This window comes from Giraffa tippelskirchi, chromosome 9, assembly GCF_054371585.1.
Source record: "Giraffa tippelskirchi isolate mGirTip1 chromosome 9, T2T-mGirTip1v1.2.pri, whole genome shotgun sequence".
Classification (NCBI taxonomy): Eukaryota; Metazoa; Chordata; class Mammalia; order Artiodactyla; family Giraffidae; genus Giraffa; species Giraffa tippelskirchi.
In genome coordinates this window covers 151,021,282-151,036,687 of record NC_137283.1, presented here as the reverse complement: position 1 = coordinate 151,036,687, position 15,406 = coordinate 151,021,282, and the positions used below count along the sequence as shown (strand labels likewise).

The 15,406-nt window shown below is 43.1% G+C and overlaps 1 protein-coding gene across 4 annotated transcripts in view; it reads right to left on the bottom strand.

Moving 5' to 3' along the window:
- The window catches only part of PLEKHG1 (pleckstrin homology and RhoGEF domain containing G1), a 253,513-nt gene that overhangs the window by 113,863 nt on the left and 124,244 nt on the right, over positions 1 to 15,406 (bottom strand). For 2 of the 4 annotated variants that reach the window (XM_081530226.1, XM_081530223.1), the window contains exon 1: positions 4,608 to 4,764. The exons of the other annotated variants lie outside the window; for them this stretch is intronic. Coding sequence is in view for 1 of the 2 variants with exons in the window: in XM_081530223.1 (XP_081386349.1) it covers positions 4,608 to 4,626 (19 nt within the window). In the remaining variant the exon portion in view is untranslated. Of the gene's footprint in view, positions 1 to 4,607; positions 4,765 to 15,406 lie in introns of those variants that run through there. 4 annotated transcript variants of the gene reach the window in all.

The window sequence follows — 15,406 nt, the reverse complement described above, 5'->3', positions numbered from 1 at the left end:
TGGGCTCGGCTGCTCCAGCAGGAAAGACCCAGCATCGGTTTCCCAGACACATCCACGTTTGCACCTACCTGGGCTCTGCCCAGGCAGAGCCACATCGTCTGCCTTCAGCTGATGCACTGACCTCACTGGGCGCTCAGTCAGGTAAAACCAGAAGCCTTTACTAGTCTGTGCAGCTCCTTCCGCCGAAATATTGCATGAGTCAGCTTTTATCTCTCAAAACCCAACACACAAAGGCTTTACAAAAACCTGATTGGCAACTTTCTCCCTGCCTTTTTCCCCCTGGTGTGCAGACCACAGACTTCAGCATCACTAAGAGCCTTAAATGAAACATGACATCATTCAGTTGAGAAACAGGACAATAGACACCACTGTGGGTAACTTGAAAACGCACACTTCGCTGAGCAGCACCCTGCCACTGACATTCTTTTGTGAACATCAAATACAACCCACACTCGCCTACAGCCGCTTGGGCTCTACCTTCCTGGTTCCAGCCACCGTTCTCATTAAACTCTGCAAAAGCAGCAAGATCTCCGAGCTCGGCTATTTTCAAGTGCACCTCCCGACTTTCAGGTCTGTTTCAGAGGAAGTGGACACATGTCTCCCACAAGTTTTAAAGTGAAGTTTGGGGATGGGGGTGGGACAGAGAATAACACACCGTTGACAGAAGTTTGAATCCTTAGTTTCCCTTAACGAGACAATGAATACAGTGTCAAGTAAGCAAGGTTACACAAGAATACATTTAAGCTTGAGTATTTTAAAAACAATACTGAAAAATCGATCTGAACACAAATACCTAAAACGTAAACTTATAGACATTTCTTAGACAAACAGTTTAGTTCTTTTAGTGATTTTATATTCATAAATACTAAGTAGTGAAGAGACAGAATGATCTAACTCACACTCTTCAGTAGGAAAGAACTTCTAATTATTTGGGGCTCCCATTTCCCATTTGAGAAAGACCTACCTGTCTTTCTCAAAATGCTAGATCTATTTTTATATCAAGATTCAAAATGTTCATATTTGTGAAAGATATTGAGTTCTTTCGATGAAGGTCTCCAGAAGTACAAAAATGTTCTTGAAAACTGATACCACTGCACCGTGGAGATAAACTCAAGGTTTGGATTACGCCCACATATAGATACCTAAAACTAAATTACTTCAGAGCATCAAAATCCTTTAAATAGAAGTTCCATTTAAAGCATTCATTTGTGGTTATGAAAAATAACATCAGCTGATCATCTTTAATATAGCTATTTCTATCATACCTATTAAGTGATTTTAAACTAACAACATAATAGGGTAATTTGTTTTAATGCCCGTTTCCTCTCAAATAATGCTGAACATATACAGGGTTACTTCAGTGGGCCATTCTGATGGAAATTCATCATCAGTTCAGAAGACAACCTGGAATTATCTGCCTCCACCCAAAACTTACCAGTTTGACGGAAATCACTAAGGCACTGATGCTAAAAGAGCAGTTTGAGTGGAAGAGCCCTCCTTGGGCTGTTCGGACTCTTAACCCTCTGTCTGTCCCCTGTGGTGACCTCTGTTGCCCTCCAAAATGATGTCCACCCTACCTGTGTCCAAGTCCTCTTTTTCTGACTAATTAAAGAGTCAGCTGATATCTTATGAGTCTCATCTAACCTTCCACAACCACTCTAGTCCACTGCTCTTTCCATCTGTTAAATGACTGTTTATCACACTTAGAGAGTCATGTGGTCTTATGTTTATTTTCTGATCGTCTCCGACCTACCCTGGATTATTAACTTAGAGAGCAGGGAAGCTTCCTATGCTGTATATTTGATACTCATGTGGAAGACACAGAGATCTACATTCTGCGATGGGATGGTATATGCAGAGGCTCTTGGCTTCTTCTTTTTGGCCATGCCATATAGCATGTGGGATCTTAGTTTCCTGACCAGGGATCAAATCCTAGTCCCTTACACTGGAAGATGGATTCTTAACCACTGGACCACCAGGGAAGTCCTTGCCCTGTTGTCTTGCCACTAGACTTTTGCACATGCAACAAAATTAATCCCAAGACAAGTAAAAGGCACAAATCCTAGTATCCTAGTATACTAGAACTGTGGTGCTGGAGAAGACTCTTGAGAATCCCTTGGACAACAAGGGGATAAAAACCAGTCAATCCTAAAGGAAATTAACCTGACATTGGAAGGACTGGTGCTGAAGCTGAAGTTCCAATACTTTGGCCACCTGATGCAAAGAGCCAACTCATTGGAAAAGACCCTGAAGCTGGGAAAGATTAAGGGCAGGAGGAGAAGGGGGCGACAGAGGATGAGATGGTTGGATGGCATCACTGACTCAATGGACATGAGTTTGAGCAAACTCCGGGAGATGGTGAAGGACAGACAAGCCTTGTGTGCTGCAGTCCACGGGATTGCAGCAAGTTGGACACAACTCAGTGACTGAACAACAACAACAAGGTGGAAAAAACACTCTCACTGGGATGCAGCTCTTATTAATTCCCTTGCAACTCTGGTTATGGGCAGCTCGGGAGCCATTCACAGTGTCCTTTCCAGGAGTGGAGATCCAAGGGTAGAGGAGCAGCACCCACAGGATATGCCTGCAGCCAGCAGGACACACACCAGTCAGCAAGCCAAGTGCAGGCCAGTCTTGTGGCCTAACTGGAGGAAGACCGGAAAGCCTGCTATTTACATCCTTTCCCAGAATCAGTCTGCCAGTCTACTAGGAGAAACCAGCTGTTTTTGGTTGGGACTTCTCTGGCGGTCCAATGGTTAAGACTTCACCTTCCAATGCAGGGAGTGTGGGTTCAGTCCCTGGTCGGTGAGCTAAGATCCTACATACCTTGCAACCAAAAAACCAAAACAAAATGGAAACAATATTGTAACAAATTCATTAAGAACTTTAAAAATTGTCCATATAAAAAAATCTTAAAAAAAAAATCCTTTTTGGTTTAAGGTAAAAGTTTTCTGTTAAAACTCTAATGTTCCTGGGGAAGGGTTACAGAGTTAATGCCACAGTGGTGTCATAAGCCTGAACCTCCTTTTGGGATCTTTGCAGGTCTTTTAGGAAGGAGGCAGGAAGGGGGTTGGGAAGCAGGGCTGGCAGACTGTGGGGAGGAAGCGCAGATAACACGCAGCTCTGGGGACTGGACAGGGTCTGACTTAATGGACAGGCTTTGCTGACTTTGCAGCCAGGCAACAGCTCCAAGAAGCTGGGCAATGAAGGATGAAAGAGCAGCCTGGAGAAAGTAGGAAGGGCAGAGACATGCATACATTTTTCAGATTCAAGCAAAGAGTTTGCCTCATATTATCCATACTGGGTAAGGCAGGTTTAAACAATCATCTTACATTTTCAGATACAAAGCTGCTAGAGGTTATAAGGGAATATTCCAAATCACAACTAATATTTTATATATCGAGCATAACAATTTAAAAGCTAGATGCCAGGGGACTTGTTTATTTTGTGATTTAAGATATCGCCACTGTGACATTTCCCCAGACAAATGGTAAAACCAACCATTTACTAACGCACAGGCCACTGACAAAACAGTCTGAATAAATATTTGTGTGTTTGTACTCAGTCGTGTCCAACTCTGCGACCCCATGGATGCAGGCTGTCAGGCTCGTCAGGCTCCTCTGTCCATGGAATTTTCCAAGCAAGAATACTGGAGTGGGTTGCCATTTCCTACTCCAAACAAATATACATTTTTAGTCTATTTGAACTTTTTTCTTTGAAAGAAAAAAGCATGAAATTACAGTTTCTAGGCTCATGCCATAGAATAAATGTGCTAAACGTTAAAGTCAGTTTCACGCCAAGAGGTATCACGTGTCCCACTATGTCCCTTAGGATGATGACCTTCCTCATGAAAGTGAGATATCATGTACTAACACCCTTCTGCCTTGCAGGCTTTGTTTACAAAAAATCTGTATACACTATTTCAAGCTACTCGCCACCCAGAAAATCTCACCAGCTATAAACTGCCTTGCTATTGTGATATAAACCAAACTGTTGAACAAACAAAAGAGCTAATCTGTTTTTTTTCCTTTTCCAAGGACTATTTTCAAAGTGAAATAACTTTAATGATAAGCAACTTTGCCTTCACAAATTTAAGAAGTGTTTATCCTCGGCAAAAGACATAGGTTTAAGGCAGACGAAAGACCTCAAGTCAAGGAGATATTAAATGAAAAGAATATTTTTTGTTAATTCTGGAGTATTGAATCTAACAAAAGAAACCAAACTATAAATAATCAATAGTTAGACAGAGATAGAGATGTGTGCTCAGTCACGTCTGACTCTTTGCAACCCCATGGACTGTAGCCCACCAGGCTCCTCTGCCCATGGAATTTTCCAGGCAAGAGTACTGGAGTGGTTTGCCATTTCCTCCTCCAGGGGATCTTCCTGACCCAGGGATTGAACCTGCATCTCCTGCATTGGCAGGCAGATTCTTTACCACTAGCTCCACTTGAGAAGCCTAATCAATAGTTACCAGTACTCAAATTATCCAACTGAAAATATAATTCTTCATCTTCTGTTGCACAAAAATGTCCATACTGAGGCATAATGGTAAGAACTTTAGCAAACAAACAACAAATTCACAACACTTTGTCATGGCTCACCCTTACCTTGCCTATCAAGTTGCATTTCAACTTCTCCATCATATACCAGTTTGTCATGAAAACCAACCGAGATAGCCTGGAAGGACACACATCCTGGGGACTCTAAAGTCGTGCTGTTTCAGGAGTTCCTCCATGGGCTCTCTTCTCTGTCTCTGTGATAATCATTAGCTCTGTTTTTCACTCTGTTCTTTTATTAGGATATTTTGGTCTTTACTGTCCAGAGATGATGAAATCAAGGCCTGGTTATTTCTGAACTGAACAATTTTTAGATATCAAGCAAACAATATGTTACAAATAGTCTTTTGCTTTCAATACTAGATCAGTCCCATCTTTAAGGACACCACGGGAGGACTCACTGTGCTAAGCACAATGAACTAATTATCCCCCTAAGAATGCAGACTGTTTCCAGACACATTTTTCTCTGGGAGATAACGCACATCTAATCCATTCATAACTAAAGGCATTCAGCACAATCTATACTTTTGAAAATGCTCTTTCAAAAAATGTACTTGAACTTCTAGAAGGGGCTTGGAGACTCTTTTGAAATCCTGCAGCAGTATTTTCCAAAATAATAATTAAAACAAGAATCTACTATAGTTGCAGAGTGATAACCATGGAGGTTCATAACCTCTATGTGAGCCTGCAAAACCATTTCACATCCTGGCAGAGAAGAGAGACAGCCCCCTTGGCTAGCCTTCCTCCAACAGCTCCAAGAGGATGGAGTGATGGGCAGGGCTCAGCTGGACATCTCCAGTTGCACCCTCATCCTGCAGACTCCAAGATAGTGGGTTCAGAGAGATAGTTCTCAAAAGTAATAGCTGTGAGGACATAAGCTTGCCAAGAAGATATGGACAAGACACCTAGGGTGGCTATGAATCGTCTCTGAGCTCATTCTGAATCTACGCCCCAGCAGCTGCCACCCTTTAAAATCACCACCATCAGTATTGTTCTTTAATCTTGAGGCTACCTTCAACATCACAGTGGCTGATGTGTATGATCCGAGAGCAAACAGATTTGTCCAGGGGGAGGCTATTTAATTTCCAGAACTGAAGTGGGGTGGTTAGAGCTTCTATTCATTCGGCCTCCTGAACCAATTCTCAAGGACAATCCTGATTCAGGCAGAAATTTGTAAAAGGCCAAGTACAGATTCCACTTCAGGAAGGCAGAACTTACTCCTCTCTGTTAACAGAGTTGAGATGGCTTATTACTCTCTGGGTTTTTGTTTATTTGTTTGTTTGTTTGTTTTAAACCAAAGAAGGCAATGAGGCTGACATCTTAGTTATGGTATTACAACGGTTTCAAAACACCCATCTGTTGATGTGTGTCCTGGCATTTGCCTTTCAGAACTTCAGCACACACAGCAATGACCTGCTGACCATCTTCCTTCACACCTTCTCTCTACATTAACTAAGAGCAGCCACCACGGACTCGGCCTCGCCAACCCAGTACCTAGTTATTGCCAGGTTCCATGCTGGGCTCAGTGAATGGACATACTGGAAGCTCCTGTCTGGCAAGACTGCACAAGCATCAGATAAACAATGACAAGCGTGACGAGTGTGATGAAGCAACAGCTCAGATATAACAAGAACTGTGTCCTTAACATTTGCTCTATTTTCCTAAACTGGTCTCTCCCACTATTTTCAAGCTGCCCTTCAAGTAATATGAAAAGCTGATAGTAACTTCACACTGACAGTAACATCAAGCTGATTTGAGGCTGCCTGCACTCATATTTCCCTTTCAATCTTAGAGAGCGAGCGCCGTTGGACTCATCTTTCATCTTGTATTTAATTACTTGGTATCCAAGCTGAGCACCAAACTTGCTGAGAGTTTTTATGCGTCTAAACACTTGCCTAATTCCCGGTTCCCACAGAGGTACGTGAAGTAACTTGTTTATGTTAACAGAACAAAGGAAGGGAAATAGGCCTGTCTGTTAGGCTACAGGGTTAATCTTAATTAGGCCAAGAAACAAGTGTCACCAAATTTACTTTGGTTTATTCTGAATAAAAATTTTCGAGTCCTTTACCAGTATTAGATGAAAGAAAAAAGAAAAAAGAGAGAAAGGAGAAAAAGCCAGAACATTCATATGAACTGCTGGAGAAGAAGTGGGATGAAGGGGGGGGGTGCGGAATTCTCTCACTATCCACTGTGATCTAGACTGTACTTTAAAGAAGTATTTATTTAAGTAAATAAATAATTAATTTAATTTAATTTCAAGTAAAATGGAAAAATAAAATAAAAATTTATGTGAAGGTGATTTCCTGTGGGCAGACTCTCCCCTGCCCCCATTTTTCCATTTTTTTTCCACCCGCCCTGCTCCCTGCTGGCTGGCTTCCAGTTGGGTTTGGCTTCCAGTAGACACCAGTATTATGAGCAGGAGGAGAAGGAAAGAGACGCTTTTCTGCCTACTCCCTGGCTGACGAAGCATCTGGGGTTTAGCAGTGGCTGCAGCCAAGACACCCTGGTCTCCCTGGCTCCAGCACTCACGGGGCTCTCCTAACTCTTCCTTGTTCCCTGAGCCATCGGAGTCCCTGTGGGTTATCCCTGAGGACAGTGGTCCAGGTTTCCTGCTGTTGCTGCTGCAGCCTCTGGGTGCCACGCATTCCTTGCTGGCTCCCATGGCCACACCACTGTCCATGGAGCAGCCCCTTCATTAACCTCTCATTTGAACCAGCCGAGCGAATCCAGTTTCCTGCCAGGACCCCGCTGATCCAGTTTCACACTGACCCCAGACTCTCTGGTCTCAAAAGCTGATAGCAGTTCGATTTCACGTGTTTAGTTCACATGTTTGACCATAGCTTTTCACTAGGGAGTTTACTGCCCAATTTTCAGCCCTTTTTTGATTGACTGGCTGCTTGATTTAGGTCAATGGAATAAACAATTAGAACCTATTCTGTGCTAGAAATAGATTTTGAATTTGATATCTACTGATACATTTAACTCAACAGATATTTATTGAGCAGCTACTATGTGTCAGGCCCTGTATAAGCACTAAAGACACAGCAGTGAAGAAAACACGTAACCACCCCTAACTTTCTACAGTTTCTCTGAGAGTAGGGGTTAGCTGGACGAAAATCCCATGATAACAGTGTTGCAATACTGTAAAGGTACTTTGAGGTTTTGGATAGCTCAGTTGGTAAAGAATCTGCCTGCAAGCAGGAGATCTCGGTTTGATTCCTGGGTTGGGAAGATCCCCTGGAGAAGGGATAGGCTACCCACTTCAGTATTCTTGGGCTTCCCTTGTGGCTCAGGTGGTAAAGAATCCACCTGCAATGTGGGAGACCAGGGTTGGATCCCTGGGTTGGGCAGATCCCCTGGAGAAGGGAAAGGCTACCCACTCCAGTATTCTGGCCTGGAGAATTCCATGGACTATATAGTCCATGGGGTCACAAAGAGTCGGCCACGACTGAGCGACTTTCACTTTTCACTTTCAATCTAACTTCTTATCTGGTGTTTGCATGATCACTTACAATAGCTCACCAAGTATGCCCAATCTCTGCTCGGAAACTGTTAGTTACTAGACATTGACCCCTGCTCACAAGTCCATCACACTTTAGGCAAGCTAGTCTTTATTAAAGTTGTCTAATCTTTAAAGTATTTTCTCACATGGAGCAGAAGTTCTTGAAGGACCACTGCAGAAAAACAAGACAGATCATACCTCACTTCCATCTTGAAGTTCTAATTATTTGAGATGCTATCAGATCTCCCATTCATACTTCGGAGAAGGCAATGGCATCCCACTCCAGTACTCTTGCCTGGAAAATCCCATGGATGGAGGAGCCTGGTAGGCTACAGTCCATGGGGTCGCAAAGAGTCGGACACGACTGAGCGACTTCACTTTCACTTTTCACTTGCATGTGTTGGAGAAGGAAATGGCAACCCACTCCAGTACTCTTGCCTGGAGAATCCCAGGGACAGGGGAGCCTGGTGGGCTGCCGTCTGTGGGGTCGCACAGAGTCGGACACGACTGAAGCAGCAGCAGCAGTAGCATTCATACTTGCCTCTTCATTCAAATATTTATTGAATAACTGCCCTAAGTGATTCCTGGAGGCATGGGTTTAAGGGGTGGGGGTGGGGAGTTGCCCCTCATGCCATGGGGAGCATGAGACAGTGCTGAACCCCAGGAACACCTGCTTCAGGTTTCTCAAGATCTTGCTTTCCTGCAGCTTCCACCAAAAGGTTTTCAGGATCTCAAAAAGTCCTCATGCCACTTACCACTGTAAAAAATCCTGCAAAGACACCACTTTTAGAGAAAGCCTTTTGGGAAAGAAATGTTCTTCTATATCAGGTTTTTAGATGCAGGAACAGCACTCTGTCCTCCAAGGGCACAGAATGTGACTGGGGGACAGACACTGAGCCATCACAGGAACCAGTGTTCCTTCTACCTGAGATTGGATTCTGCAGAGAAGGCATGGGGGGGGCGGGGTTGTGAACACATAGCTTGGTCCAAGGGGACCAGGCCTAGTTTGAGGGGTGGTCAGAGAAGGCTCCCCGTGAGAGGAGTGTGTGAACTGACATTTGAAAGCTGAGAGGAAAGAAAGCTGGGGGAAGCCAAGCCGACAGATGAGATCGTCCAGGTCATTTTACTTCCCTTAAGCGTAGACGGCTGGTGTACCTGGCATTATGCCCACGGTGACCACTCGACCTAGATTTTTCTCTGGGCAATCTTGTTTGCAAATATCCTACTGCATACCACAGTTAATAACTATGTTTACTGAAACTCTGCCCCCTTATTAAAGAATTTTCTATTTCCTTCTCTACTCTGGGGTGACCCACCTTCTAATCTGCACACATCAGCCTCCCTCTTCGGGGCTTTTCCTTTACTCCCTCCACACACTGGGCAGAGCCACTTGGGCAGTAACCATGACTGTTCTTGTGCAACCACTTGGACAGGGCCCCTTAGAAGGTGTGGTTACAGTAAATCACAACTTAAATGTCCCTGCCCAGCATTTTCATCTAGGTTTAATCAGATGAAAATGAACATCAAAGGAGCCCAAAGGGGAGAAGTGGTCACAAAAGGACAGCCTGCAGGAGGGGCCACCCCACTCCACTGCGGTGCTATTTCTAGGGGGTTTAGGGACTGACCCTGCACAGGTGAGCCTTGAGTACAGTTCAGGACCACTTGTTCACCTATTCCAGGACACCCAAAGCCAGGGATGACTTCCTGGCACCACTGTAGCTCCAAACATAAGACATCTGCTTAGGAATCTGCACATTCTGTTTTGTTCTGTTCTGTTCAGTCGCTAAGTGTTGTCTGACTCTTTGAGATCCCCTAGACTACAGCACGCCAGGCTTCCCTGTCCTTCACTATCTCCCAGAGTTTGGCCAAATTCATGTCCATTGAGTCAGTGATGCTATCTAACCATCTCATCCTCTGCCACCCCTTCTCCTATTGCCTTCAAACTTTCCCAGCATCAGGGTCTTTTTCAGTGAGTCGACTCTTTGCATTGGTGGCCAAAGTATTGCAGCTTCAGCTTCAGCATCAGTCCTTCCAACGAATATTCAGTGTTGATTTCCTTTAGGATTGGCTTGTCTGATATCCTTGCTGTCCAAGGGACTCTCACAAGTCTTCTCCAGCACCAGAATTCCAAAGCATCAGTTCTTTGGCACACAGCCTTCTTTATGGTTCAACTCTCACATCTGTACACAACTACTGGAAAAACTTTAACTATATTTGTCATTGCTTTCCTTTCAAGGAGCAAGCATCTTTCAATTTCATGGCTGCCATCACCATCCACAGTGACTTTGGATATTAGGACAAAACAAAATGTAACCCCCAATGAAATAAGCTGCTCTGGTGTAGAGAACGGACATGTGAACGCAGGAGGGGAAGAAGAGAGTGGGATGAATTGGGAGATTAGGATTGACATATATACATCACCCTGTGTAAAATAGATAGCTAGTGGGAACCTGCTGTAGAGCACAGGGAGCTCAGTTAGGTACTCTGGGATGACCTAGATGAGTGGGATGGAAGTGGGATGGGAGGGTGGTCTAAGAGGGAGCGGATATATGTATACATATAGCTGATTCACTTCATTGTACAGCAGAAACTAACACAACATTGTAAAGCAACTATATTCCAGTTAAAAGAAAATGAAGTTTCTCTGAGAATACTGAGGGGTCAGATTTTCGTAAGACTCGGTTACTATCCTAGTGAAGCCACAGTAAAAACCACTTCCAAAGCTGAACTTTGTTCAATCCAAACCATCATTCACCACTTGTAACATGACGCATGGAAAGGGCACAATCTGGAGCTGTGATGTGTAGAACTGAATCTTTCCTAGACAACTGGGTCATCTTGGGCAAGTTATTTACCTCTCTGGGTTCCAGGTTCCTTCTAGATTAGTAAAGTGACAACTCTGGAGTCTGTAGCATTCAAGAACGCTTTTGCAAACTATTGTATAGAGAATGGATAAACAACAAGGTCCTACTGTATAGCATAAGGAACTATATTTAATATCCTGTGATAAATCAAAATGGAAACAAAATGAAAAAGAACATACATGTATGAGTGAATTTGTAAAGCAAAGTGTATTGCTTTGCTATACAGCAGAAATTAACACAACATTATGAATCAACTACACTTCAATAAAATTAATTAAAATAAAAAAGAACACTTTACAAATCTTCAAATCTAAGATTCCATGCTTTGGGGTGATGGGTTGACACAATGACCTATTTCTGAGCTACACAATATTTCTTGGTGGTTTAGTCACTAAGTTGTGTCCAACTCTTGCGACCCCATGGACTATAGCCTGCTGGGCTCCTCTGTTCATGGGATTCTCCAGGCAAGAATACTGGAGTGGGTTGCCATTTCCTTCTCCAGGGGAACTCCCCGACCCAGGAATCAAAACCAGGTCTCCTGCATTGCAGGCAGGTTCTTTACCGACTGAGCTACAAGGGAAGCCCAGTATTTCTTGAGGCTCTCATATAACTTGAGGTTCTTAAGTACAGTCCCACTATTTTAGTCAGATAACCATGAATTGATACAAAAACCAGGAGCATATGGCTTTTATAAAGGGAAACTGATTTAAATTATCTATAATTTCTCATGCAGCAGAACTTATGATAAGACATCTTAACTCATCTGCTATCAATAGAAAGATTCCCCACAACAATTTTTAACAATATTATCTGACAGTAGACCAATGCCTAGCGTCAAGGTCATGCTTTTTACCTATTCACTGACATCATCTCCACTTTCTGCAAAATTGCATTCTGGAAACCAGGTTAGAACATAGATTAAGGAATAGCTCATTTTACCACAGGGTATATGATTTGGGGTTGCACTTTACTCCAGGCAAGTACCTGTCCTAATATACTCCCGGAATAGTGGTAACATAAAAGTTGATTATCACTGAATAACTGAAAAAATTATACTCCTATAACCCACAGATAATGGGAAGAATGGCTAGTTCTAAATTACCTAGGGGCTCATTATACTTCAAGTACACATGCAATGATGATGATTAGAATAAATTCACTGTAATGGGTGTCCTGCTTGAGCCTCCAAGGAAACTGGGTGGTTAAGACTGGGAGACTCTTTATAGTGGTCCCCAACCCAGTTTACTTGTTTTGATTGATGAATGAACTGACTGATTTTCAAGGGGTCTGTTTAATTGTTTCTTAAAGAAAGAATCCTAACAATATCTGAATTTGGGATTCAGCTCTATTTTCAAGTATACATCTCAGATTTTGTGTGGGGAGCAGAGGATGGGGCTGGAGGTGAGAGGTCTGAGGGTAATCAAAGATTTGGTGGCCCTGGGAGAGATGGGGAAGGAAGTCAGGCCTGATAAATAACTATGCAGGCTGGCCTCCCTGTAATAGGGAAGAGCAAATCTGACTCCATTTCTTTTACTTTAACCTTTGTATTATATTGCTTTTGCAATGTTCTTAAGAATGTTGCATATAGCCTGAAATATACAGAACTGCCCATTCTCAAGGCTCTAGCCTTTAAAGGTATAACACTTTTCTATTCATATGGAGATAAAAAGTTGCAGAATAGAGAATAGCATGTCTTGTTGGAGGTTTACAGGAACATTGTGACCTGGCCTGTGTGAACAGCTGTGATAACAGAGGATTCTGACACCAAGAAGTTTGCAACAACCAACCACAACCCCTCCCCTTTTAGTATAAAAGAAGCCTCAATTTTTAACTCCAGTGGAATGGTTCTTTGGGACACTAGTCCACCATCTTCTCAGTATGCTAGCTCTCTGAATAAAGTTGCTATTCCTTGCCCCAACAACTTATCTCTTGATTTACTGGCCTGTTGCGTGGTGAGTAGTATGAGCTTGGACTCAGTAACATCACCCCAGCCAACCAGGCCGCCTGTGAATGTCTTAGAGAAAGAAGAGATTGAGTGGTAAAAAGAAAAGAGAGAGAGACAATAGCTATAACATCTTAGCTATGAGATTCTATATGAGGGAAGAAAACATAATAAGAGAGGCAGCCCTCTTCTCACAAAGAGAGATAAGTGAACATCAGCAGCTTGGGGGTAGGAGTTGGGTGGTCTCCAGGTGAACTCCCAGGGGAGTGTGGAGACCCTCCCCTCCCCAAAATGTCTCAGGGCAGGGGCCCTGGGAGGGTACCCATCCTTGGGTCAAGGGCAGTGACAGTACAGGCAGGGAAGCTGGGGAGCCAGGGGGGGACTGCCTGGGAGCAGAGGGAAGGGGGGCGAGGTCCAGACCCTGTGTTGATGGGAGGGGACACTGAGCTGGTCAAGTTTAGTCTTCAGTGTGTGTGCTCAGCCACTCAGCTGTGTCTGACTCTTTGTGACCCCAGGAGCCCACCAGGCTCCTCTGTCCGTGGAATTTTCCGGACAAGAATACTGGAGCAGGTTGCCATTTCCTACTCTAGGGGATATTCCCAACCCAGGAATTGAACCCACATCTCTTGTGTCTCCTGCATTGGTACGCTGATTCTTTACCACTGCACTACCTGGGAAGCCCTTATTCCCTTATTAGTGTGACCGAACCCAGACCCACAGGGCTATGGAGGCCTGATGTGAGCTGAAGACTCCCCGGGAAGTTGTGATATAAGGCTGAGTATGCAGAGTGTAACCTGAAGACTTGTTGTTTGTCAACACTGGGTTTACATTGTTTGAATTGGTAAAACACATTTTAAAAATCAAGCTATTTCAAAAATAGAAAAAAGGAAAAATCAGGATATTTCACATAAAAATACAGATTTTCCTTCTTGGGGAGGATATGCCAAAGAAACGGTAAGCCTTGGTTACCACTAACCTTATATTCCCACTCAGCAGCGATGGCTGGAGCTCAGCTTGTTCCCTTCGCCCTGACTGTGTACTTCACAGTTTGCCGCAGGCCCCACCATTCCCATCAGTATCACACCCTTCGCCAATCGCTCTTTTGTAGGACCTGCCTGACTCTGGAGCCTGAAAGCATTTGACACCCGGTCACACTCATGGACTCTTGGACACTACACCGTGTAGTAGGTTAGTAGTCTTAGAACAACAAGATTACTAGAAATCATGTTTTAAGAACAATTTATTTCTCTTCAATTTGTAAGTCACATAAAAATGAGGCATGAAGGATTAAATATATCACTAGTTGTTTGTTACTTTATACAAGATTAGACCAAAAAAAAGTACCATAAAACCAAAACCATCATGGAAATACTCAGTGTAGTGAGTAAGGGGAAAATGTTTATAGTAGCAGGTGGAAAGAACATTAAAATTGCAGGTCAGGAAATTGGAACTGTCTTCTTTTTTTTTTTTTAAGATAACTGAGTTAAATTTGTTTTACTTTATTTTTTGGTCATGCCATGTGGCTTGCAGGATCTTAGTTCCCCAACCAGATATTGACCACATGCCTTCAGCAGTGAAAGTGCGGAGCCTTAATAACCGGACTGCCTGGAACTGTCTCCACCATTTAATTCCACAAACTTTTAGTTTTGTTTTCCACTCTTACTATTAGTTATAGTCATTATTTTACTAGTACTTTCATAAACCTTTAACATATCAATAAATGTTAGAATTTCCTCAGGGTCTCTATGGAAGAATTATGGTGGAAAAAGCAGCTGATTTGGTAATTCTGCCAAACCAAACACCCAGGTAACACGGTGTCATAGTTTTGGACATTTAAAAATACTGGGACAGCTAAACAAAAACCACAGCCCTGGAAGAATGACACACTGAGTTGTCAGACAATTCTTGAGGGTCCCTTACCCAAACCCTCACCCAAAGATTTGAAGTCAAGACTGTTTTTTGAATCACTTCTGAAAAACAAGTCAGAATCAACTACAAATGTTAAAATTCACATATCATACCTTAAGCTCATAAAATACTGGTTTTGTTGTACCTTTTTAAAAAATAATGGGACAGAAGTTAAGACTTAGAACTGGAGATCCTGGTCCCATCAAAATAAATAAGGGCTGTAAGACTGTTTATAAGCAAGAAAAAAAGAAAAATAAGTAGTCCTCCTCATTGGGAAGAGCATTTATTCATTTTGACAAGGAGCGTTTAAGAAGATACCCAGAGGCACTAGTTAATCGTCAGCATTTTTCCTAGAAAGGGGAAAAAACCCCATCCTGCACCCTAGCCTGGTGCTTCTTTCTTTCTGAACCCGGGAGACAAAAATTTTAATACACAGAAGGCTTCAACAAGGATTTGCGAATGTACCCAAACCCTTTTGAAGAAGCAAGTCTCTGATATGTGATCTCCTCCCTCACACGTGAGAAGGAGGGAGTGGGGGATAGAAGGGTGGAGGGGGATAGAAAAACAAAAGTAACTACTTTCCCCTAATCCTGATGTGGTAGAAAAGCAGAAAGCTAAAAGCTTCCCTGAGGGA